The following is a 26,605-nucleotide window of genomic DNA, read 5'->3' as shown; positions in this document are numbered from 1 at the left end:
GCCTGAAAAAATATTTCGATAATTCTAAATGTGCGAAATGTCAGAAGGAGAAGGGCGACGAACAAATGTAAACAATCTGCAGACAAAACACCATCACTCGACGCTAGATGTCACTGACATCCGTTTGTTTGGATTTTGCTGAAGGAAGGACTTAGAAAACTTCGTTTATTTGATTGGAAATGTCTAAGGTAGCCTGTGTAAACTGTAAAGTCATTTGTAAAGTTGCTTTCGAATTACCTACCCAGTGTGGATGATTTTTAGGACCCCTACATTGAATTACCATCTGGTAACTGGTAAGTCATAATTAAACAAATTAAACTTTAAGAAAACTTATTATTTATGCTTTATTTTTTCGAGTAGGTAATGCCATTCGGTGCAAACCACCAGGGTCATCTTTTGGTGCAATGTCTGCATGGCTCTTAACTTCTTACACCTGCTGCTTCATGTGGTGAACGAAGGCTGCTGTGTCTTGGATCTTTACACACCAGGAATTGAAGAGCTGTAAGTGAGCAGTTGATAGTAGTAGTGAAATATTGTCGTTGCATTCCAAAAAAAAAAGGTGGCAGCAAACTTCTAAAAGCATACAAAGGTTAACTTGTGCTGCTATTTTAGTTCTTGATGCCTGAACATGTAAATGAAAAAAAAAAAGTTAGCAGCCATTTTCAGTAAAGAAAGTGGCGACAAACAAAATTCTATTTTATTTGTTATTATCACAGATGATCTGTAAGTTATGTTTACATAGAACTTTGAGAGTTCACTATGTTACGACAATTTCGATTATTTTTTATTTATGTTTTTTATAGATTTTGCTTTATAGACTGAATGAGAACCATCAGGTTTTCTTTCCAAGAAAAGGTAAAAGGGCAATAACCCGGTCCACTAAGTTCTTCGTAACCCGTTAGCTGCTACCTTGAATTTCTCTCTTTGACTTGGGGCTTGCTTTTGATTTGAGGTATTGCTTGATGTCACTAAAATCTTTAAAATTTTTGGTATCTGTGTAACACCCATTCTCATTTCAGGTTAATCCTGCGCCCCTATTCAATGGATCGAATTCATTAAACCTGACGAGAGACGAAAGTTCAGCGAAAACTGACTGACGTGCTATACTCCTGTACTGACGTGACCACTGATGTGCAGTATTCAGCAATATTGCTCACTTGCGTGCCATCCTTTCCTCGCTCCGATGATTCATGGGGGATTTGAGCCTGCTCCAGCTATGCGGCCAGCAACGTCAGCATCATTTGACTACCCAACCGACTTCTACTACCCCTGCTCTCAACACAGAACGGAGTTTTACTCTTAGATTGTTTGGCTGTTTGCGATGTGTGATGGCGCTTTCTTGGACGAGATGATGATTTTGGGGAGAAAAATATTGTGTGAGTATAGAGCATTTTTTGTATACATCACTATTTGTTACGTCCCTGATATCGTGGGTCGGCCGCTGATGCCAATCTACAACGCAGTTTCTTTATTAGAATTGTGTGGTCCTGGCAGAGATATCCTTGAGTTAATGCTGGCCTTTGTCAATGACAGAAGAGTGCCTTCCATCAACGTACTGCTCAATCCTCATCTTCGCGATGCACTGCTTTTTTTTTTGCTGCTACACAACTTGTGTTAGACCACTTCAGGGGCCGCTTCCGTCCGCTGTGACACTGTAGTCACTCACCACGGTATTTTGCCCAGGTACCCGAAAATTGACTTATTTCCGTAGATTATCTACTAATAATCTACTTGCTTTAAATCTGTGTCTCTTTAATAATTCCTAAATCAGGACTTCCCTTCTTGCGAGTCGTATTACGAAATATTATTTAAACCTTTTTTTCTAACGCTAGATGAACGCTAGAATATCATGATAATTTTCAACTGTCAAAATAGTTAGTTTCAGTTACTTTGCACATCTCTGTAAACATTTATCGGCAGTTAATATTGTGTGGGAACTTTTTTGGGGATAACTGACGATAACTATTCCGCAAACAAAGCTCACTTGTTATTTCGGTAATTGCTTTTTTTATCCACTTCCGGTTTCTAAATTCGTTAATAAATGCGTAAGTATTATTGTGACGCCAAAAAGAACCAAATATTCGTGATCAACGTCAAATTTGAGATTGATTTCAGGTATCTTTAGAAAATATCGGAAAATCGTCCAACGATTTTGACCAAATTTTGGATTTCGTTTAAATAACACTTAATCGACCCCAAATTTCATGGAGATAACGGATATTGGGTTTAATTTGACGACAACCCAATGGTTAAGGCACTATCGCTTACTTCCGGTATACTTCCGGAAAATTTGCATTAAACTAGCAAGTGAGCTTTGTTCTTTGTACTGCTCTCAAGATTTAATGCTAGGTTTTAGCAAACAAAAATGTGCTTTTCAAGTTTTGTGAGAATCTTAAGTCCAGTCCTTCAAATATTGAGTTTTAAGACGTGACAATAGATGGCGTGTTGATTGTGTCAATTACGGGCTTATGGCGGCTTGCTGTCAAAAGTTAAGCTATCTTTTCTTCGAAAATTACCAATTAATTCTTAAGGTAAATTCGAGTGATTTAATTCGTCTGTAACCTGTCGGTGATGTGTTCTATTTCATGTATGTATATGTTGGATAACCGTAATGTTTCTCATCAACTTTCAGGAGGAAACGTGAAAGGGTCGTGCAGCCTACCGTCAACTATTTTGTTCAAAATTATTGTAATCGACTGAATGTGCCATCAAAATGATTCAGGTAACAACCAACACTAGCTTTATTACAGTATTGCTGAAACATATATTCTTATCTTCTGTTTGTATTGGACTTGCACTTGCTAGATCACCAACCCTAGAATGGACCAATCTCTCATTCCATCTTCTAGAGAACCCTGGATAACATATTGGTGGTTTCATGTGTAAGTTCACTTTTCATGTCATTGAACTTTCTTTGTTGCAGTCTAACATGTATTTGAAGAATTGATCTGCACTTACGTCTATCGAATGTTTAAGAGACAATTTTTAATGTAGCCTATACTGATAGCTGTTTAATTATTCTTTTAGATCATAGACGTCAAGCACATTGATGACACAAATTCTAAACAAGGTGACTTATTTTTGTTTTTATTTACAGATTCTAAATTACAGCTCTTAATTTGCATGACAGACTTTGTGAAAAGTCATGTCCTTTCAAGAAAAAGGACAAGAACAATAAAGTCAACAAGGTTTCTTGTTTGATAATCTGTTGGATGCTACCCTCGAATTTCACTTTTTACTTCTTTAGTCCTTACACGGACCCTCTTGATTTGAGGTATTGCGTTCTGTCGCTACGATCTTGTTTAAAAATTATTGTCATTCAAATAAATATCCTTTCTGCTTACAGGGTAATCCTTCCTCCATAATCCTTCATTATAATTATCTGCTGTAAGAATTGGACTTGCTAGATCACCAACCCCATCACGGACAAATCTCTCATTCCATTTTCTAGAGAACCTTGGCTAACTGTTTGGTGGTTTCAAGTGTAAGTTCACTTGTCATGTCAAGGAACTTTCTTTGTTGCAGTCTAATATGTATTCAAAGTATTGATCTGCACTCACGTCTATGCTGGTTACAAGACGATTTCAACTGCAGTATACTGATTACTGTTTAATTATTCTTTTAGATAGTTTATTTTCATAGTTGTCAAGCACATTGATGACACAAATTATTAACAAGGTGACTTAATTTTCTTATTTTTTATTTACAGGTTTGAAACTATAGGTTTCTAAATTTGCATGACAGACTTTAAGTAAAGTCATGTTGAAGAAAAAGGACTGACTGACAGTCAACAATGTACACTACCTAGTTTGGTAACCTGTTGGCTGCTTACCTTGAATCTCCCTTTTTACTTTCTTAAGCTTGATTTGAGGTATTGCTTTCTGTCGCTCAAATATTGTTGAAAAATTATTATCAAACTAATAAATGTTCATTCTGTCTACAGGGTAACTCCTTCACTACTTATCATGGACTTCATTCATTGGTGATGCTATAATTCAAGAGAATGCTGTCATTCAAGACTGAAAAATTGTGTAGTTGTTAGATAAAACAAGAACAAGTGCATGTCTGGGCTCCCTTCTTTCTTTGGCCCCATTTCCCTAACTAACCACTAACCAACGTCCGCCGGTGGTCACTCACCCGCTGTGAAACCAGGAGGAGGGGAGGGCTCTGGTCGATCGGGGACTTGGAAGAGGCATGATCCGACGAAAACTTTAAGAGGGTCATGAGTCTAACCCGGAAGCCTAGTATGACTAATCGCTCCCCAGTAAAACTTGCCTCGCACTCTTCTCTCCTCTTCCATTTCCAGGTAATCTCCCTGGATCTACGCCGACACTGCATGTGCGAGTTTTAGCAAGCAATCCGCCACCCAATTTGACAAAAAGTGATAGTTTGTTTTCACGGAAATTTCGTCAGACGGTTACAAAATTTCTAATTCAACAATCTGATGTAGAAATTTGCATCTAGTCTACTGGTGCAAATTGCGATTCTGTAAGCCTGATTAATTTAGGTGATGTGTTAAAAGCAATTGTGGGTTTTTTAACACATCTCCTTAATAATCAAGCTTAAAGAATCTCAATTTGCACCAGTAGACTAGATGCAAATTTCTACATCAGATTGTTGAATTAGAAATTGTGTAACCGTCTCATGATATATCCGTGAAAACAAACTATCACTTTTTGTCAAAATAAGTGTCGCATTGCTTGCTAAAAATCCTCGCACAAAAAAAATTATCTCGCACCGGACGCTCTGTTTAATGAACTATTTATTTTGTAAATATTCAAGAATAAAAAAATATAAATATTCTATTAAACAATTTACATATTATAGATTTTTGACGTTGGTGGGGAAATGGGGGTATAAGGAATGGGTGTTGGTGGAAGTTACGAGGTTTAAGGAATCGATGTTGGTGGAAGTTAGTTATGGGGTTTGAGGAATAGATGTGGTTATATAGGTAGGTACATGGATGTGATAGACGAAGGATTTTATGTCAACCTTATTAAAACAAACTACGCCTTCTTCTAGCTAATGAAAATCAATTGCCCCCTCCCCCCAATCTCCTCCTAACTCATTTCCCAATCGCGAAGGCATATGTATTATTTGTTCAACGTAAAAATTCCCCGTATTACTATTTTTTTCATTCTGAACATATAAACGGTTAATTGCATAGAGACAAATAACAATTAAAACTGGATGTGACTTTTGTGCACAACACCAACAGTCCGGCACCAAGGAACAGCAACAGCATAACTCGATGCAAACAAACTTTCACCAGTATAGGCTGCAACAACATGCCATATTGGACAGCAACATCAACATCACTACTACGTAAACATAAACCTATGACCAAAATGAAATTAATGTTTGTTCAATGGAAATTTTGTATAAAATAAAAAAAAAATCACTTCAAATGGAGTTCACCCAAATATTCTATGGCAAAACTATCTGATAACTATAGTTTAAACAAAAATTTACATGAAACTAGATTACTCATTTAATTCATTTAAAATTTGTAGTGCTCTGCAGCGAAACAAAAACATTCTTCTACAGTATCTGCCTATCTTGTTAACCAATTTACCTTAAACAATCCATAACTCAATTTACATATGATCAAAGGAAAGAGCTGTTGACATCATGAAATCCCCAAATGTTAAAATTAAACAATGTAAGCAATTATAGTAGTCCAAGCATGATACTTCCCAAGTTAGAACTTATAATGTTTATCAAATTACCATTTCAAGGAGTCTTCTTGCAGTTCTACTAGATGTTCAACATTTTGGCAACCACAATGCAGCATGATCCAGCGTCAACTCAGATATGGCTGATCACAGAAGACTTGAAGCATGGGACTCTCCCACACTCCAGGAGAACATCAGCACCAAAGACTGCATGCAACAGCTCAATTTAATCACACCTTTCACTGGATGACTGCAACAAATCCATGTGCACATAAGACTGCAACAAAGAAGCGCAGACTTCACCTGGCTATTGAAAAACAAAAACAAGTTACTAACAAGGAACAGAATCTCATGTGACATAACAAAACAACAGAAGTATGAAGTTAAACTATACAATCTCAGAATTACCTTGATAAATCTTACAAAGAAATTTGAAGTTATCAAGTTTTACAACTTGAAAATAACAATGTAATCCATATTTCCATAATGGTCTTAACTCATAATTGCAACAGAGAAGCAAAGGGGTCTACTCTCTAGTCATTAACTAAATCTGTAGCGATCAACTATCAGTTGAATACAAAATTAAAAAAAAAACACAAGATTTCCCAAGTTACAACCAATAATATCAATCTAATTAGTAATTACCAATTCAAAGTCTTCCTGCAGTTACACTTGGGATAGCACCAGCTCGATAAACTGCATGCAGAAGCTGCAACTCAACCATGACTTTGATCACACCTTTCACCAGCTGGCAATAACAAAACCATGTTCATGTTATGACAGCAATGAAGCTCAGACTTTATTGTGTTCTCAACTTCTGCAACAGTTGAGCAAAGGGATCTCCATCTCTGACCAAAACATCAACTAATGAAACCTATTGCATTACTGCAGGGAAATTTATCAACAAAATTACTTTACGTGTTTCTGCACGAGATGAGACGTAGCCTACAGCGGAATACGTACAGCTATCAATGGACAGCAGTTTTAAGCCAAATGGTCACATTATTTGGCCAAGTGAATATATAATTATACATGCCATAAGTACCTATAAATTCAGACAGAAACGTTAAGATAAATTAAATTGAAGAAATCAAAACTAGCATTACCAATTACATTTCATGGCTCAAAATGTAGATTGAGATTCACAACGAAATTCCGTATTGTATTTCGAATACACTTTCAGTCAACGTCTCGGAAACATATGGCAAATATTTCGTACTAAAGACACTTGCGTCACCTGGCGGATGGGGGACAATCCATTTTAGCCACCTACCGACAGCCAAAAGATTCCCTCACGATTACCACATTTGACTGTACGGAACGGATGGATTGCTTTCCGAACCGAATCCGAACTCTGTTTCCGAAGCTTAACATCACGAGTTCACGACTCACGAGAAATGAATAATCAGATACACATCACATACAAATAAATCTGATGAGATTGGGGGTATGGAAGGTCCAGACAAAAAAAGAACTTACAATTTTCTGAAGAAAAGAATTATTTCCCGCCTGTGACTGTGCAGGTTATCTGTGTTTGAGTTAGAGTTCCCTTCCCTTCGATAGGATTAAATGAAACGGGCCTATTATTGTGAGTCACTTCGACACTTAACTTCCCAACTGGAAGATGCCAATAAATGATAAAAGGGGGAAATTCACGGAACCTGTCGCGGGAAACTACTTCACCTCCCTAAATGTGCTAATGAATTTCAATCAGGATTTTCACCTTAACAAAATCTTAACTTGTTTCTGTATAAGAGGGTTTACTTTGCGCAAATTTTTTAGGGCGAGTTCGTCGCAGGTCAATTCGAAACCGATTACTTTCAATCTACGGTTAATTTATAGAATAGAGATGAAAAATAAGGTTAACACTTAGAAATTATATGCCTTTCAGACCAGGTCCTGGTAAACGCAGAAGTTCTTCGAATCATTCATTCCATGATGAATCCGTTGCAAAACTAGGGCCAACATTTCGTCAACCGACGAACTGAGAAACAAAATCAGTCGTTAGTTTCTTAAAGTCTGTCAACTTTTTATTCACTTACTATGGCAGTGCCGATAAGCAAACGCAAAGAAAGATTTTTTTTTACTTGTTTCCATTTTCGGCACTGGTTTGCCCTGTAGAGCTGCCTTGGTCGGACAATCTTCCACGGTGGTGCTGCGGAGTGGCATTTTGTCACGAACACTACTGTTCGTAAAAGTAAAATTATAAGGGAGATGACGATCATTCCAAATTGTGGAGTTGGTGCTATACTTGAGACATCCAGCTATTTCTACACTGGCGAAGTGTCGAGTCTCTTTCCAGTTAGTTAAAACCTAACAAATGAATGAAAAATTCAAATAGATCAAATCGAAAAATTAAACATTTTGGAATTTATACCAACTTTCACCAAGAGTTCATGATAGTTTATCATCAGCATCCACGATTCCATTTCATATGCCAAAGAAAGGTGTATAAGTGGTGTTTTTCAGCTGATGGGTAGTACGTTGGGCGTAAAACTTCGAGTTTCGGTTTCCCTCCCGATCACAAAGTCTCTGGTGGCACCTTCAATCGAAAAAGATGAGGTACTGTATAAAGGTGGTCGTACTAGCAGAGGCAGCTTTTTCTATCAAATTTTCGTACTATTTAATTACTAAAAGTTCCAAGCTATCTTGATCTACCCATTTCTATTTGACAATCAGGGCGTTTTCACTATCTTGCGTAATCGTACGAAATGTGTGACTTTCCTGACCGTTTTGGGTACATCAAGAGGGATAACTACACGTTAATACTGTGCGTTCGAGACGATAGAGGTTCTTGTGTCGATTTGTTAGAGTAAATCCAATTTTCACGCAGTTATGATGAACGCAGCATTCTACTTTCCGCTTCTTCTTCTTTCTCTTTCATTTCAAGATCCCAGGCCAACTATGAACAAAAAAATTTATGAATTTAAAACTCTTCACAAAAAATAACTGTATAAGTATAATCACCTAAAGTCTGAACGAAGATTCGCCAGGATCCAGCTCTTGATCCGCTTGTCCAAGACTTCGCAAAAGGTGAGTTGCAAACGCCAATTCCATCGGCCGGAAAGACAAAATTCGCCACTATATTCCTTTCCAGATCTGATATACAGGTAATAATAAACTATTATTGGATATTGTAAAAAAAAAAGAAGTCCTTTTCATTTACTTGGTACGTTAAACTTTTGGTATTATGGACGATATGTATTCCATGCATTTCCTTTTTTAGTTCTTTATCCGTCTTCTGTTTCGCTCTTTTGCCGTTGAAATCGAATGTGAATCGTGCCAGACAGAAGAAAAGCATCCTAACCCAAATAGAATGCATGGAAATGGCAGGCGATCGCAACAACATGGGACGAACAGTCAGCAACATTATGACGGAATGGTTACTAAAATAAACAAATAAATAAAAAAAACCGTTCAAACTCGCTGCAACCTGTATAGTGGAGAACTTGTGCGAACTTGTGTGGTGTCTCCGTCCTCTGACGCCTGGTTTTTATTGAGTGGAAGTGATAGCTCGTGTCCTAATTTTTTCCTGGCTGGCAGTTTGTTCAACAACAATGTGTAAGGAACCAGATTTCAGAGTCTAAGAATAAGAAATTATGTTAAAATATCAGGAAATTGTTATTTATATACTTAAGGAATACAAACAATCAAGAGTTGCAAACATCTTACTCAACAATCTTGTTGCTCATGTTAGGGAGATTGGCTGGAGCGGCAGGTGAAAACTGGGCTGTATGATGATAATCCTAACCTTTTGACAACAATATCTGTTTTTCTAGTTTCTTCTCACTGTATAGCATTTTCTTCAGCAGCAATATTTTCTTGCCTGATGTGAAAGTGACACATGTTAACGTAGGCAGAAGATTGCAATTAGTGACATTTCAGGCAAAGCACTGTTTTTGGAAAAAAAAAATTTAATTCTGCACTGGATTCTTCACAAGCACAAGGTCACTCCAACAGTCACACTGTACTTAAACTTAAAGGTGTAGACTACATATTTGAGCTATGTGATGTTGGCCCAATTAAACTCACAGAATAAAATCTTCTAGCAATTGCTCCTCTTCCAACATGGGGGAAGCATCCAATGCAAGTGAAAGAATCTGTAACTCATTTCACTAATGTGAAATTCTTCCACGACTTTCACACTTCCTTGACTTGACTGTTGCACTTAACCACGTGTAGGATTAACGGGATACCCACCGATAACACATATACTATTGGGGTAATCGAGAAACAAAGAAAACGTTGCGTAAACGGACTTATTTGACTATTTGCCAAATGCTCACCATAAACTCTGCACGTTTGTAAAATTGCAACAGTATGCTGATAATGTCAGATTCTTAGCTTCAACATCTGTGCCGTGTGACCGTGACCTACGCGTTTAAAAACAACAGTTGTGACAGTTGCAGACTCAGAGTGCAGACGAACTTCCGTGAGAACTAGGAAGCGGTGTTGGCGTGTTTCTCGAAAATAGAACAAGGGAGAATAATGCGAAAAACTGGCGGCCAGCAAGCAATGATCTGAGGAATGATTGGCTTTCCATAAAGAAACAAATATATTCAAAAATTAATAATAAAAATAAAGTATTACAGATTTAGGTCAACAGTTATTTAATGACGAATCTTATGTATCATTATAGAATTCTATCATTTCCCCTCTTGTTTTCTAAATGTTTTTTTTTCTATGTATTCATGTATATTTGTATTTTTACTACGAGTCCCTACGGGAACTTCCGCAATCCAATTGGAGCATTCAAATTACGGGCGGGGGAATTTCTATCTTTTTTTCCCGGGATGGTTGTTTTTTCAACCTCTAGATGGCGTGAAGTGTTGAAAGGTTGTGAATTTGATTGCAGCAAACGAGACCATTTTAGTGAGGCATGTTAGTTAGAAGAGTGTCTGATGCCCAATTACCGTTAACCGATTCGTGTCGCGATTGGCACGCCAGCGCTCGTTTTTCGTCACCTGCTGTTAATGGATGGCTCGTTAATTAGCTGTCCTCCTCCCTTTCTTGCTTCCCCCCCTCCCTTTTCTAATTCATTTTCCAACCCCACTTCAGTAATGATGTTGGAACGTTTAAAACGGGCGGCCTTTCGTGCTTCCAATAGTTAATTAGAACAAAACCTTCACTTCCTCCATCCCTCTCTCCACTCCATTTGCCCACGTCCACTTAACTTTTCCCTTGGGAGAAATAAAATAATAATTCGATTTAGAACACATCAAATCCGTCCAGCGGTTGCATATATTGAGGGGACCCCCTGGTTGGATAATCCAGAAAAAGCGCATAATATAATAACGAAAAAAGCTGGCTGGTGCTCGTGTATAAGAGAGCGAAAGAGCAAAAATAAAGTCAAGAAAAATTTAAAAAAAGAAAAAAGATTGAAAATGAAAACGTTCGCCTCAATTTCCTGGGCGTGTATGTACGCTTATATAGATATGTCTATACACACACAGCAATCAAGATTGGACAGCCGGACCTGATGGCCTTGTACGGACTACACACGGTCATCGGGCTTGATGGCCCGTTTCAAAACGAATGGAAGAAGAAGAAAAAAAAAATAAGGTGGATGGCCATGTTGCATGTTTTACAACGCATCACGCTGACCTATTTGATAATAATCATCGTCCCTCATTTGAGCTGGTCGATAATGTGTATCACTCTTGTCCGTCGAGTTTATAAGTTTTTTGGGGATTATTGCAGGGGAAGATTTTTATTTTTATTTTGAATGTCGAGCGAAAAAAAGGAGAGAAAAATCAACGTCGATGATCATTAGCGGGCGGATTTTGGTGGACGGGCAGCAGGGCCGGCCAAGTAGGTGCTGCCACCTGGCAGGGAATATTTTCAAGGCTGGAATGCTGGAGTCGTCCGCAGCAGTCATGCAAATGTGCGTATAGAGTAGAGAAATGGGGGTCTTCATATTATTATTTTTTTCCGTTTTCTTTCTTCCGAGAACGGAAAAAAGAAAAGAGAATTCTTAGGTCGGGTCGCGCAGACGACGTTGAAATGTTTGGTTGTTTGGGCAACGATCAAGACAAAGTGGCAGCCATTTGAACGCTGGCGCATATTATATACACGGGGCCGGCACAAAAAGACCTCTTCTCCAAACGACTAGTCTCGCTCTTTATGCATCTCGTTATCACTTATGAATGCTCCCCCCCCCATCTCTTTTCTTTTTTTATATAATACACCAACCCAAGGCACAGCTTTGAATGTGGTGGGAGGAGAGTTTGAAAAAAAAATAAAATAAAAATACTGCGCGCCATTTTGCCACTCGGGAAATATATATATAAGGCCAAAAGAATAATCTGAAACGATGGCGCGCATTTTTATGCAGATTCTCTTAACCAACTCCGCCCCTCTCTCTCTCTCTCTCTCGGCACCTCCATTTCTCATTTTGTGAACGAACGATTCTTTATATTTTTTAAAAAAAGATACTTTTGAAAATTTCTTATAGAGATTCCATTTCTGGTTGCCCGGAAGAAAAGAGTTTGACGGCGAAGGAAAAAAAGGCCATTTAGCAGCTCGTCTCGGCTGTTTTGTCTCTAATGATGATTAACTCTCGATCCCTGTTGGCGTTTTTTGGCGAAATTAGAAGCTCGCCGTCGTCCCTCGAAATTTGGTTCGGCTCAAGTTCCTATATGGGCGGGTTTCCGGTTCGGCTGCTGTTTAACGTCAATCCCAGAATTTCTTTCTTTTTTCCCCAAAAAACTTGTGTGTCTCTTCTTACCAATAAGAAACACTTGGTGTTGCTCCTTATACATATGCCCGAAACCCTCCCAAAAAAATGAAGAGTCGGTGGGTCTCTCTCTCTCTCCTAGTTGGATATTTAACAGCTCTTTAAGGAGAGTTAAGTGGTTTTGACAGTTCTCGGTCGTCTCCGGATAGGATATACTATATAATGTGAGACTCTTTTGGTGTGTTTTTCGGATGACTGGGCTGCGGTTTTACTGTGTATCACATCCTCGCGGACCAGTGAGAAGAAATCCAGAAACTCTGAACAATTTGATAAGTTCCAAAAAAAGGAAAAGCAGCTGTGAAAGTGATTAGAGAGTCGAAGAAAATGAAGCTAAACAGCAGGATAGAGGGACTAAGAAGTTTTTGGCCAAGTCATTAAGTATTTCTCGAGTATGTAGCAGCAGCAGCACTGATGGTGAGGTTCACTTGTTAAAAACCACATATTGCATTGGAGTGTGTAGCTGCTTAAAAAGGGCAGTCGAGGTTTTGTAACCGGAGATTTTTTTTCTTTTCTTCCTATACGGACGACGACCATCTTTTTCCATCACCTCCCAAGTGCTCCGCATCATTCTTCTCTGTTTTATGGACTTGCTGGAAACCAATTAGGTTTGTCACACTCTCTCTCCTCCGGTTCTCTGTACGTTATTCCTTCTTCTATCCTAGTGGATGGCAGTAGAGAAGAAATAAAAGGAATAAGAAAACTGGTATGGCTCCTGCTGCGGCTGCTGCCAAGGGTCAGCGACAAGGTTAAAGAGGCCAAGGGAAACGAGGAGGGCACCACATTACACACTGTACAGACGCGCACACACACACAATTCCTCCAACAGTGACTAATAGAGTCTGGTCTGACCAACAGCTGCCTCCTGGCTCGGCTCCTTAATGCGCATATGTAATAGAGTTGGGAGACGAGGGGTCGAAAAAATGGTGCTGGACTTTTCAGAGTTTTCTCTCTCTCTCTCTCTCTTGTAATACTACTGATGATGCTTTGCTGTCGTTCTGTTGGCTTATGCTTATCTACCCAGCCAAATAAGACTCTCTCTCTCTCTCTGGCACAAACGCCAGTCAATCAAATGAAATGTGAATCCTTTTTTTTTTCTCTTTCTGGATCCAGCGATAAAGAAGAGTTTGTGGCGCTGGCTGCGTGATCGCGGCCGGGAGTCATAACAAGCGGCTCCCCCCTCCCTCAGTGGTGGTTGATGAACCGTGTGATTTGCATCGGCAGCAGCTGTTTATCTATCATATGTATTCGGGGATGAGATTATTATTCCATTCGTTAATAGACTCTCGGCGTTGGCCCGGGAGATTTTTCTGTGCCAACGCCTCGACACTCGGTGTAATGAGCATCAGAGGATATCTCGGCTATAAGGAAAAATACAAGACCCTGATGGCTTCTGCTGGTAAAAAAGAGAAGAAAAATAGGGACACGGCCCAACAATGCCTCGGTGTTATCAGGTGATGTATACAAATTTCTTTTCGGGGTAGTACTACGGTACTACTCCTACTGCATACACAAGCGAAACTATGTAGATTGTATATGGCGGTTCTTCTTCTTCTTCTTCAATTTTTTTTTTTTTTTGGTGGGACATAAAAGGGCGGGTTCGTATCATAGGTTCGAATAGCCCAGCAAGGGGGCCCGCACTACATGGGCCAGTGAGTCCTCTGAGAAATTGATGAACTCAACGGCAACTGCTGCTGCTGCGCTCTCGAAAATTTCCAGCCTCCTTCTGTCTGAGGCACACTTGTCCGTCCATTCCGAACAATTCCCATCTTATTCACGTATACATCAATACAACAACGGGTCTACCAACAATCGGCCCAGCTCAAGAAAAAAAAAGGAGTACAGTGTCCCCTGTTTTCATCTCTGCGAGACCGCAAAATCTCTCCTCAAGAAGAAGATGAATTCCTTGTGATTCTATTGAATGTCTTTGATGATTTTCTTGTCCAAAAGTCGAGATGGTCATAGAATAAGAGGAGGCGAAAGTCTCTGTTGTACATACAAAAATATACACAGCGCCCGTATGTATGTATATAGATACAATGAGCAGCCAAAATGAAGTCGTGTTCCACTTCATTCACATGGGTAAAAAAGAGTCTGTGTTATTTTTTGTTGCCAATAGAATAATATAATGGCCATAGAGAGAGAGGAGGGAAAAAAAGGTACATATGAACTCTAGTCCGTCGAATCGCACAAAGTGTCGAATTGTGTGAACTTTGTTTCCCTTTTTTTCTCCCTGTCATTCTTCTTTTCTGGAAAATTTAGACACTTGGCGAGCTAACAAAACGGGTGACAAGGGACTGGAAAAGTGGCTGGAACACTGCCGAGAAAAAATCCAAGCAAAAAGGGATGAAAGAACAAGTACTACACTATAATATAATAGACTCGTGGATGGACCTCATGGAGATTTGTCTTTTTTTTTCACCGTGTTGTCCGATGTGTGTACGTACCTTTCTCTTATATTATTCCCAACCATACAGAATTTTTGTGTGCCCCTGTATACCCCCAAAAAATAATAAAGAATTCGAGTTGAGAGTTGTAGTATTCCCTTTTCTTCCCATTTTGCGCGGAACTTTTGAACCGACCCCAAAAGGTTTCATTGTCGCCATTATCACGGTCGCTTTTTTTATTATTATTTTTTTGCTCTCCTTTTTCCCTCGATGTATCGCTCGTTTACTTCTTTTTGTGCTTCCCACAGACCCCTCCTCCCATAGACATCCATTATTCTCATCATCTGTTTCAAATTAGTGCGATATTCAAGCCGCACACTTCTCCTCGGCCATAGGCTGCTCCTGGCTCGTTGAGTCTGTCACGTTCCCTCTTTATAGTAATCGATGGTTGTAGTTGCTGGGCCCGTTGGGTTATATTCTGTGGCCCTTTTGAGTTGGGACAATGACGGCCTTTTGTGTGTGTGTTTCTCTCCTTTTTTTTATTTCACCTTTTCCAGCTAGGCACAAACACCACACCGCACACAACTATATAGCGTACATATATAACCATCTCGTCGTCGTCGTCGTTCGTTGTCCCTATTTTTCTTTTTCCTTTTTCTCCCCCCTTTTTATATATTTATCAGGTGACAATGATCAACGATTTTCCACGAATTGTATACGCATATTTCGTGGATAAAAGCCAAGACAGCGGGTGGGGGTTATACGTCTAAAGGAGAGAGGAATTTCTATTTTTTCCAGGGGATAGATCTATAAGGAGACACAACAGCGCCAACATGAAAACAGGAATGTTATATAGACACCACAAGATATAGTTTCCAGCATTTTACGGGGCCAGAGAGAGGCTTGCGCCTGTCGTTGATTCAATTGAAGATCTATAGTGAATGTATTATGTTGTGTATAGCTACAACAGTCGAGAAAAAAGAAATCAAAAAGCCCTTGACGTTGTCAACTTCTTTTTTTGAAAAAGAAAGAAAGAAGACCCTTGAGTATATACAACATTAAATAAGATGTTTCAATCCGAGCGGTGAAATAAAGGCGGACGTGAAATCACGTGACGTGTTACAATATCTCGGCAGAGAGAGAGAATCTAAACGAGCCGTTGCCGTGAGCCGACTCGTGTACGTACATCAAACACAAATTTTCTTTCTTCTTCCCCCCCCCCCCCCCCCCCCAATCATCATAACCGCTTGGCTTGATTGGAGTTTGATATCAACTCAAGCGCAGCAGAGTGGCTACTGATGATCTTTTGCTGGGCTATGACTGGCGTGACGCACGCGTCTGTCCCGCTTGATGACTGACGAATGCCGTGGCAAATCTGGCTGGCCCAGCACAGACAGACGGACAAAAAAACAAAACCAAACGAGCCGTTGCAGCAATTCAAAGTGACTGCGTCTACTGTCGGGCCATCATTTCCCAATGCGATTTCAAATGATGCGTTTATTTTGGATATATAAATGCAATCGCATCCGCCCCCACTCAAGCCCACTTTGACAGTGGCCCAGTCATTATTTATCCCAGCAGCAGCACATCAGTTTGATGGAAATTTGAGAAACGGGCGCCCTCAAAACGGACGAGACGGGCGGGTAAGTAGAAGAAGTCAAAAGCACGTCGTCAGCAGCAGCGCGTTAGACGAGGGTCGTCTGATTGCCAGCACGACCAGAGTCACGTTAATGTCGTCGTGTACGTTTGCTTGTATGACCATGTCGTGTCGACAGCCCCCCTCAAAAAAAGGAGGAGGAGGAGGCAGACCTTGTTGTTGCAGACAAATGTTTCTCAATGATGTCGGATCATTGCTGTTGGGTTCAACCCAAACAAAAAGGGAAAAGGCCATCGCGCACTGATTCGCTTAGATTTTCTAGTCGTTCAAAAAACCAAATGCGCAATTTGATACATGCAAGAGATAGGGCGCAAAGAATGGGCCAATTTATTTTCTGATGGATCGAAAAGGAAACGAGAGAGATATATCCTAGATGCATAGTAAAAAAAAAAAGCTGGTTCTTTTTATTTTTATTTTTTATCTTTTTTTTAAGAATGTTATATTGTGTTTAATGGCATGAATCATGGGCTGGTGTATATTATATATATAATAACGATATTGGATCGAGCGCTGATATGCACAGAAGAGACGCAGGGCCCGCGGTCGTTGTATTATTCATATCATTAGTTTTGGTTTTTTAGGCCCCGAAAAAGTCTCAAAATACCAAAACACCAAAAACTTCAACTGCTGGCACATCTCTCTAAATAATAATTCGGTTTCGCCTCCATATAGAAATGGGGGGTGTCTCATCGTTATGCGATTACTGTCGTATATCATTTCACACACACGGAGAGACTTTGAGCGTATAAATATTTTAGAGAAAGAGAGAGATATGATATGATACACAGTAAATCTGCAGTATAAATAGGCGTGAACGCGGATAAGGGGCCCAGCACGCTCCTTGATGGGTTTCCTCATTTCAAAATATTATCACAGGTCCGCAGCAGCAGCAGCAGCAGCAGCAGCCAAACATTTTCTTCTTTTTCGATTACAAGTCCCAACTGTGGCTGCCACTATACTACGACTACTACTACTCTGCACAACACTAACTACCACACAATTTATTGGAGTGAAATGTCATGACAGGTTTTTCTTTCGTGGAAAATCTCGATAGATGAAACTGAGGGGGGGGGGGGGCGCCTTATATCCTTGCATGTATAGGCCCCCGGTAGATTTATCGATCGAAATTTGTTTGGGAGTTGCTCAGCAGCAGCTAAATAACTTGAGAAACTCAGAAGAAGTTTATCTCCTGATATTGGAAACCCCCTTCGCATGATGTCTATGATATCTCGACTCCCAGCAGAACCCTTTCTATCTAGTAGTGTGTTGTGTAATCGGGAGTCATCTTCTCTATCTAACGTCACGCATTAAACGTCTCACATATGCACCAGCCCCTTTTCTAGATATTATACATGCATATGTATGTGTATAATATGATATACACAATCCTAGCGCGGGATGATGATATGATGATGAGAGTCCCGGTGTGAGAGAGAGAGGGGCACGAGCCCAACGGTCCCAACCGAAAAATATGGAGAGAGAAACCCGAGAGAAATAGAGAAAAAGAAGCGATGAAAACTAAAAAATCAAATGAAATCTAAGGCCTGTTTTTTTCCTTTAGATTTTATTGGACTGCTGTGGATGCTCGTAAATTATCGGCAGCGAAATGTTGTGTTGAGCCTCTCAATATTTTTTATTCTCGAGATCGAGCGAGAGAGAAGAAGAAGAAGGAAATAAAGCGCCTAGTCTATAAGGAACACACGGTGTGAAGTCGGCTGATGATGAGCCAAGTGAAACGAATCCCACCGCGTATACATGGGAGAGGATAGACGATATGATCCCCGGGCTCATCAAAAAATATGTTGAATTTAGTAAGTGGAAGAAGAACTCTTGGCGGGGCTGATGGTGATGATGAGAGGCAAAATGGGAGAAATTCCTTTTTTCTTTTTCCTGGGGGTGGAGAGAGCAGCTCGGATGCATTCAAATGGATCAACATGTAAATGATCCTCTTCGAAAAGAAAAAAGGAAAAGAAAAGAAGGGGGGAAATGAAGAGAATAAGGGCGGAGTAGACGAGGGAATTGAAAGTATATGCCATCAGAGGTATGTGGGAGGAGTAGCGTTCGCCTAGTCGGCCAATGGGCGGGCGAAATCTGGCGGCTCCGATGGTTCCAACGGCGACCAATGGCATCGGCTAGGCCACTCACCGGAGGTGCGGTTAGAATATCTTCTCCCATATCCTTGGTCGCCCCCTTTTTTTCCCTTCCATCCTCTCATCCACCCTACGTGCTGCGCTGCTTTTGTGCTGGCCTGGCCTGCAGGGCTACAAAAGCTCAAACTGGTCAGAGGGGATCATCATTCGACCACAGGCTCTCTCACAGTTCAGACGTTCTCTCTTTTCTCTCTCTCTCTTTAACTTCCCTGTTCAAAAGTGAGTGCACCCCCCCTAGTTGAACAAACAAATTTCGGCCAATCAATTTTCATTCATTTCCGGTTTCATTTGCCAATCAACGGAAGAAATTCATTTTCGGCCTATTATTTTTTCAAAAAAACCAAAAGTTCAAAGTTCAACCAAACCAACAAATTGTCGACAGTGGTCCAGCGCAGTGTGACATGACGATCTTGACCCCGTCGACGAGCCCCAACAGTTGCAGCTCTTCACCTTCCGGAATGGTTTCCGTTCATCCGTCGCCGCTCTTCGTCAACCAGCACCTCCAGCATTTGATGCACTTCAGCGGCCTGAGCAACAAAAGCAACGGCCTCAATCAGTTCGCCAGTGCCATGGAAGACCAGCCGAATAAGGCCAGCAGCCGGGCCTCGCCCATCTCATCGACGACAGTAGTGACGGCCAGCTCCTCATCGCCGCCCGTCGTCAGTCCGCCCAAGCCTAAAATCGGTTTCTCCATCGACTCGATCGTGGGCACGGCCAGCAGCAGTTCAAACAACAACCGCCCGGCCTCGTCGTCGTCGCATTCTTCGGCTTCCGACGGAAGCCGCTCGGCCAGCCCGCCCGATGTTCCTTTGCTGCCGGCCAGCAACAATCAACGACTTGTGCACCACGAAAGCGGTTTCCAGTCGGTCAGCCCGCGTCCGGGCTCGTCCGGCGGCACTCCAGTGTCAGTCCGTTCCGAACCCGAGTCTTCACCCATCGTCGCACCTCCTCCGCATCCGCAAATGATGCCCGGATGGCCTCTGCCTCCTCACCAGCAGCAACAGCAACATGCAGCCATGGGGCCGGCCTACTTTGAGGCCTTGGCCAGCATGCGAGCCCTTTACGCTCAGCAGCAGCAGCAGCCGTTCCATCCTCACATGATGATGGCCGGACCTCCGCCTCCGCCCGGCGCAGGCAATCACCCCTGGTGGCTCTTGGCGCAGGCTCGCCAGCAGCAACAGCGGCTATTGGCCGTCGCCGCCCATCAACGTTTTCCCGCCGGTAAGAATTTCGAAACCAGCCCAAAACAAAATTCCTAAGCTCAAAATCGTTTAACGAAAAAGAAGTTCAATGATCTAAACGTGCCGTCCATTTCTTTTTCGAATTATTAAGGTCCAGGTGATTTGGCCGGATTCCTCCTGTCGCCGTTCCGCAAGCCGAAGCGCGTGCGGACGGCCTTCTCGCCCAGCCAACTGCTCAAGTTGGAACACGCGTTCGAAAAGAATCACTACGTCGTCGGAGCCGAGCGCAAGCAGCTGGCCCAGAATCTCAACCTCACCGAAACTCAGGTAAATCAAACGCTTCCGGCGAGCGAATTGTAATCTCTTCATTCCTTTTAAAAACGATCACGAACTAAACTCTTTATTTTTATTCTTCTAATTGCTTAAATAGGTGAAAGTCTGGTTTCAAAATCGCCGCACCAAGCACAAGCGTGTCCAACAGGAGGGTGACGATCCAGCGCCGGGCAGCGGCAGCAAGAAATCCGGCGGTGGTGGCGGCGGCAACCACGCCGGCTCCTCCGATCAGATGATGATGAGCGACGACGAAGACAATTCCGACATTGATCTCGAAGTGTCAGACGACGAGGATTTCCTCCACCACAATCCGTCGGCGGGTAATCATCCGCACCACGACCGCCGGATGATTTACAGTTGATTCCCACGTTGTTGACCGAGAACGGACAACGCGACACACACACCACCGAATGTTTTTATCTTCTTCTTCTTTGAAATTTCTTCTCGACTTCATTATTGTAATTTTCACATGCAAATATGTAAAAAAAAAAACATACGTTAGAGAGTCTCAAGTTGTTTGTCATGTCCGTTAAAATGGTTAAATGTGTGTCCGAGCTTAGTTGGTTCCGTCTTGGCTTGTGTACATATCCAGCCGCATCTAATTGTTTTGATTATTTGTCCGTTTGTCTTCAATTTGAAACAAAATTGCCCTCACCATTTTTTGTTGTTGTGTCGTAACTGCCATCAGTCAAGAAGATGTATCTAATTCCATTCGATAAATATTATATATGCATAATTATAAATATATTATACATAACGTGTAATCATTAATTATCATTTCTCCCACCAAAACTGTACAAGCTGCACAATCCATCAATTGATTTGATTTCTCTGTTTGTCCAATACATTCCTTCATTGGTCACGTGAAAAACTCGATTTGGTTACCTTTTTTTATTTCTTTTCTTTTTTATTTAATTTATTCCCAATGAGCTGGGGGAAACGCTTGATTCGGTAGATCGCTAGCTGTTTGTGCTGTGTGCTGTGTGTATAATCTATAGACAACCGATAATTTAGAGCTGTTGTTGTTGTTTTGGTGGTGTCTCCTGACATCTCTCTCTCTCTGCCCTATCGCTCACTTTCAATAATAAGAAATGAGTTAGTCCCGAGTTTGACACCTGGTCTAACGAGATGGGCGAACAAACTTGCGGGGCTGGACGCAGAGAGACGAGAGGTACTGGATCGGTCGGTTTGGTAAATACACGGACGTAAAAGGAGCGGACAACATCAACAAGAAAGAAAGAAAGAAGAAGAAGAAGAAAGAAGAAGAAGGTAAAAACTAAACCCACCAAACAAACATGACGCGATAGGAACGGGCGCGCGAGAAAAAAAAGAAAAAAGAATGGGAAAAACGACTTTTAACAAGACTCATTACCATATGGAAACCGACCGTTGCTATGCTGTGTCGACTATCAGAAGGAAAAAATTCAATAGAATTTCTTCCGAAAAAAATAAAATCACCATATTGCATATAACAGTTGTAATTGAGCCGGAATTTCCCAATTACATCACGTGAAAGTGACTTTTTTTGTTTTTGTTTTTCGTAGAAAAATTGGCATTTTCTATTTTGATAAATTTCCTTCATTTCAACGTGTGAGCTAAACGAACTTTGTCCAACGTATTACACACACACACAGACACAGGTGTCTGACCAAATGAGAAGGGGAAAATTTTTCCTTTTAGGAGAGCTGGGGGTTGTGCTGATTGTTGGTGGATGATGAATGTCGTGCCAAATGAATCTCTTTCTTTCTCTTTCTTTCTTATAACTAGCCCTGCCAAACGCTGATGGCTCGTTTGCTACAAAAAGGGCCAGCCAGCAGCCAGCAGCTAGCAGCTCTAGCAGCAGTCGCCTTTTATCATATCACAAAACTCACATTTTTTCGTTTTTGTGGCTTCATTAAAAATGAGAGATACCTAATAAAGCGACACGGCAAACAAAAGAAAAGAAAAAATAGAAACATTTCCAAATTCTCTTTTAAAAAATTAAAAAAAAAGAAAACTTGGATGATTTTTGAACAGGGAAAAAATGCCGTCCAGCCTGGGTGTGTGTGTGTGTGTTTCATGGTGCCCTGTCAGGGGTCCCTCTGCTGACTGCGCGAGGTGGAATATAATCAATCAGCTAATTGGTGTCGATGGTAATCTACCAGCAGCGGCTCTTTCTCTCTCTCTCTTTCACTGGCTGGCAGTTGAACTGGAAACAATTCCCCCGAAATACAAACTCTGAGAATATCTGGCGTAATTATTAGATTGCACAAACCGGCAGCGCGCATGGCGATTTTCAAAATGACGCAATAAAAATATTTCAAAGAAAAAAGGACAACTGAAATGGAAACAAACACACGTATACAATTTTCTCGTAAACTCAAAAAGGTCACGAGGAATTTTTTCGAGAATTTGATAGCGCTCTCTCTCTCTTTTTCTCTGGCGTGTTGATGTTGATGCCTGAATGCGTAATCAGCTGGCCGAGCAGGTTCGGCTCTTTAGTATATATATATATATTTTTCGCCGTGTTATTATATTATTATTATCTATATGCTGTGTATAGCTAGCTAGCTAGTGCCAGCAGCTATACAGTTGTTTCCTTGCCGTACGTATGTGTATAAATATATAACTCATTTCGATTCGGAGTATTTGTTTTGTCTTTGATGTTGTAATACCTAACGCATAACTGGTTGGGTCGGTTTTTTTCTTTCGTTCGTTTGTTTCTTGATTGAGCTTTTGGCGGCATTTGCGTTGATTCACGTTCTTGGGCTTCTTTTGACTATGATCCAGTGGGCTGGAAATGGGAGCGAGTTGGTAATACGCACACACTTTTTTTTTGTGTGTGTGTGTGTGTGTGTGTCGTTCTATTTGGTTTGTTATTTTGACGTGGATGGAGAAGGAAATGCAAAGCGATAACATAATGACAGAGTCCACATTAGTCTAAGTCGCCTCAAATGTGCTGGACGGCTGGACTCTCTGACTGGCTGGTTGGCTGGCTGGCTGGCTGGCTGGGCTGCGGCCCCTCTTATAACCGGCTCGTCACTTTTCATCTCAGCAATTCGCATCACGAACCCCCCCCCCTCTCGCACATACACACACAATAACCGGGAGAAACCAGCAAAGGCGGACGTCTCTCTATACTTGTCGTGTAATTCCGTGAAAAAGGAAAAAACCCAACAAGAGACAAACGCACACATCATGTTTGGCTTAAATAATGACTCGCCGCACAAATCAAATCAGGAACTGGAATACTAGAGCTAGAGACAAAAACGTTAGCTGGTTAATTAAAATGTTCCCAATGAGCGGTTCCAAAGAACTTGCGCGCGCGATCTTTTTAAAAATCAAATATGATGATTAGTTTACACCCGAAAAATTTGAAGAAAAAGAAACCAGTCCTTTCTCTGGTCAACATTCTGTAGATTTTTCTTGGTGGAAATCAACCCAAAAAGAAGAAGAAGAAGAAGAAAATGTGTCCTTTTCTCTCTCCTCTTTATGGTTGAGATGAATTGGTTTCTCCTGGACAACCAGTGACCAGTTGTATGTAGTAGGAGCAGAGGCCTAGCAGAAGATCTACTGGGGCTATCTTTGACGTGGAAGCCCCTTTTCCCATCGAGCCAGAAAGTCGGTCGCCTGATAGATATGTGATGTCTTTGCCCCATCTGATTCTCTATACGCCATCGAGCTATGAGATGGGCTGGTCTCGGCAGACTGTGAGACGACACATTCAACCGAGGGGCAACAACAACAACGGCTGGGTGATGGCCAGAGAGGCCTACATTATAGTTTGGGGCTGCTGCTGCTGCTGCTGCTGTTGGGGGGCATTTGCATAAAGGCAATCAGATCGTGTGGTGGTTGTAGTGAGTCACTGGGGAGCGATGACTGCCGATGGCCAATCAACTCGGCCGACCGTTAACACATTTTTCTCCGTTATTTCTCGACTGCCCATCATCCATCGCAGCCCATCAAAGTCAACACTCTCTTGATTTCTCTCTTCTTCTTCTTCTTCTTCGTCGTGTCTAATCAGATTTCTCGCATTTCTATTACTACACATCACACAACTCTCTTTCTTTCTTTCCTTTCCTATCCCTATACTCGCCCCAACCGATTCCTGACGGATGGTTGTTCACTCCTATTATACATGTACACTGCGCTATACAGCGCTGTGGCAAGAAAAACAAATAAAAACAACCAGCCATTCATTTAAAAAATCCCAAACGAGTCACAATAATATACCAAGTCCCCGGAGAAGCTGCTACGGCTGCTGCCGGAATCGCTGGCGGAAATCAAAATAATCAAAAGCGACTAGGAATTGAATTGGAAATGAATACGAGATTATATAGACGCTTCAAATAAGAGGGGGAAGGGAGAGGCTGGGAGGATTTTTGATGTGTAGATTTACACCACACTCGACAGAGGCCAAAAAACCAGACACACATAGCGCCAGAGTAGATAAATGTGTGACATGGCGTCTGAATTCATCACCAGTTCATCAGCAGAATGGAATAAATCCCACCCACCCCGCTATACACACACACCCAGCGCAGTTTATTTTACGGGGTTGTACATATATACAAAAATATGAAGATAGAGAAGAAAAAAGGAGCTCAGACAGATGGATTGCTCGCTTCCGGAATACACAACAAGATCCGGCGACGGCAGCCAAAGAGCTCAGAGTGAAAGAGAGAAATTTCTGCTGACTGCTCATCAATTCCTTGTGCGTGTGAAGAGAGTCGAGAAAAGGCGGAGGAGAAACGTTATTATTATTATATATTATGTTTCTCCATCTCTCTCTCAAGTGTTTATGTATGTGTGTAGAGGATGGGGAGGAAGTTTCAGAGGGAAGGCACAGGAAATGGGAAAGAGCTGAGCTGCAAGCCCGGCGCTCTCTTGGTCGGCTTTTTGGCGCCGCATTCAAAAACAATTTTTTTTCTCGATGAAAAATGGAATTTCCATCAGCACCGTATTTCTTTCTAACTATACAGGGACGTGTACAGATTCTCTATTGAAAAATCGAATATCGGACGTATAATATCTAATAATCAGTTTGTTAGACACAATCAAGTAATTCAATCATTTTCCAGCACTGATATTGTTATTAGGGCTCTCATTGTTGGTTGGCGTCTATGTAACAAATTGTATACAAAAGACTAGTCGCTTTTCTTTCTTTCTTATTCTTCTTCTCCCCTGCGACTTCATTAAAAGATGTATTCACATTGGAAAGTCATTCTCCATTCGATCGACTCGCTCGCTCGCTAGAGTGGGAACGTACAAACAACATTACAGGGCCGTCCATACAGCACACACAAGCGAGATGGCGGTCGTGGTATATAACTACATAGAGGGGGACACTCTAGCTATACATACTTGTGCCAAAGACTGAATCAAATCTAACAATGGCCACTCTGAATGGGGCGGAAAAATGCATGTATCACTGGGTGAAATTGATGTTGACGTCGACTAGGGGGTAGTAAGGTACACACACAGGAGAGAGAGAGAGTCCAGTGTTACTGCTAGCTGCTGGCCCAGGAATCAAAAAGGGGGGGACAGAGAAAGGAGACATAATTCGGCTACAAAAGAGACGTGAAATGGCCAAGCGCTGCCGCGTTAGTTCACGCTAATCTGCACCTTGTCAAGAGCCCCGGTCCGATAATAATAAAAGGCGCTGGGCTCTTCATTTTCCACCCTCCCTTCTTTTTTTGTGTGATAACCATTCAACAACAACATACACACACACACACAATATAAAAAGAGCTTGTGAATGACTCTTCTCTCTCGCTGGCTCTTTGGCTCGGCGGGTGATCGCTTTAGAGCCCAGCCCCAGCAATCGCCCAGCTACGCACACATGTAGGGTCGATTGAACTTCGAGTTGACAGAGAGACCCTCTTATTATTAGATTTCCCCCCTCCTGACGGCTAGGAAATTTTTTTTTTTTTTTTTTTTTCAGATTGACATCGGATAACTTTTTCTATTGAAAGAATTCGGCCAATGGAACGGCTGGAAAAAATTATTAGACAATTTTTTTTTTGCGCAACTCCCAAATGATATTTTGATGAAGTCTCTTTACTTGTAGAGTTTATATAGAATAGATATCGCGTATTATATATACACCCTGCCCATTTGTATACGGACCAGTCCCCTTGGTCCCTTTTTTGGGGGCCTCTATACAAAGAAAAGAAAATAAGAAGAAGAAGAAAAAAAAAACGAATTTATAAATATAATTCCCATCCATTATGTAGCCGATCAACCGCCAACGATGGCACTCCGTGTATGTATACAAAAGAAAAAGAGAAAAATATATCCCTAGATGGAATATAGAAGGAGACTCTCGAGACAAACAATATGGATGTTTGAATCGCGCGCCAGATTTATTCCAGCTCGTTGTGTGTCTAATAGGCAAATATGCGCGCACCTACTGCTGTACATAACAGGCTATACTACGGCTGCTGCTGCTGCTGCTGTTATTTTATTTTATATCTATCCAGCCAAAACGGAACGTAGTGGGGGGGTCAG

At 41.3% G+C, this 26,605-nt stretch overlaps 1 protein-coding gene and 4 long non-coding RNA genes across 10 annotated transcripts; 3 read left to right on the top strand and 2 right to left on the bottom strand.

Moving 5' to 3' along the window:
* Positions 1-365: 365 nt before the first annotated feature.
* LOC124350467 lies at positions 366-2,032 on the top strand. Its single transcript, XR_006920994.1, has 4 exons — positions 366-501; positions 804-855; positions 1,020-1,376; positions 1,476-2,032. It is a non-coding gene; the product is annotated as an uncharacterized LOC124350467 (long non-coding RNA).
* A 1,342-nt stretch (positions 2,033-3,374) lies between these two features.
* On the top strand, positions 3,375-4,099 carry LOC124350338. The gene is made up of 3 exons (XR_006920797.1): positions 3,375-3,484; positions 3,710-3,871; positions 3,944-4,099. It is a non-coding gene; the product is annotated as an uncharacterized LOC124350338 (long non-coding RNA).
* An 860-nt stretch (positions 4,100-4,959) lies between these two features.
* Positions 4,960-6,126, bottom strand: LOC124350293. The gene is made up of 3 exons (XR_006920680.1): positions 6,084-6,126; positions 5,730-5,982; positions 4,960-5,337 (listed from the first exon to the last, which is right to left on the bottom strand). It is a non-coding gene; the product is annotated as an uncharacterized LOC124350293 (long non-coding RNA).
* A 777-nt stretch (positions 6,127-6,903) lies between these two features.
* On the bottom strand, positions 6,904-25,849 carry LOC124350320. Of its 6 annotated transcripts, XR_006920763.1 has the most exons (9): positions 25,830-25,849; positions 9,324-9,942; positions 9,125-9,258; positions 8,842-9,061; positions 8,643-8,774; positions 8,334-8,552; positions 8,053-8,217; positions 7,718-7,988; positions 6,904-7,659 (listed from the first exon to the last, which is right to left on the bottom strand). It is a non-coding gene; the product is annotated as an uncharacterized LOC124350320 (long non-coding RNA). The 6 variants fall into 6 exon arrangements; XR_006920760.1 differs by lacking the exon at positions 25,830-25,849 and having other exon boundaries at positions 8,296-8,552; positions 9,324-10,072; XR_006920759.1 differs by lacking the exon at positions 25,830-25,849 and having other exon boundaries at positions 9,324-10,072.
* Positions 18,737-20,990, top strand: LOC124349738 (homeobox protein EMX2-like). Its single transcript, XM_046800551.1, has 3 exons — positions 18,737-19,823; positions 19,935-20,110; positions 20,214-20,990. Exons 1-3 carry the CDS (start codon positions 19,004-19,006, stop codon positions 20,475-20,477), a joined length of 1,260 nt encoding a protein of 419 aa, XP_046656507.1. The 5' UTR covers positions 18,737-19,003; the 3' UTR covers positions 20,478-20,990.
* Positions 25,850-26,605: the final 756 nt, after the last annotated feature.

Source organism: Daphnia pulicaria, chromosome 7, assembly GCF_021234035.1.
Source record: "Daphnia pulicaria isolate SC F1-1A chromosome 7, SC_F0-13Bv2, whole genome shotgun sequence".
Taxonomy (NCBI): domain Eukaryota; kingdom Metazoa; phylum Arthropoda; class Branchiopoda; order Diplostraca; family Daphniidae; genus Daphnia; species Daphnia pulicaria.
This window is presented reverse-complemented; position numbering and strand designations above follow the sequence as displayed.

Coding starts and splice junctions, on each gene's coding strand:
- LOC124349738 (XM_046800551.1), top strand. CDS start 19,004: ATGACGATCTTGACCCCGTCGACGAGCCCCAACAGTTGCAGCTCTTCA. Junction 19,824..19,934: donor CCATCAACGTTTTCCCGCCG/GTAAGAATTTCG, acceptor CGAATTATTAAG/GTCCAGGTGATTTGGCCGGA. Junction 20,111..20,213: donor TCAACCTCACCGAAACTCAG/GTAAATCAAACG, acceptor TTGCTTAAATAG/GTGAAAGTCTGGTTTCAAAA.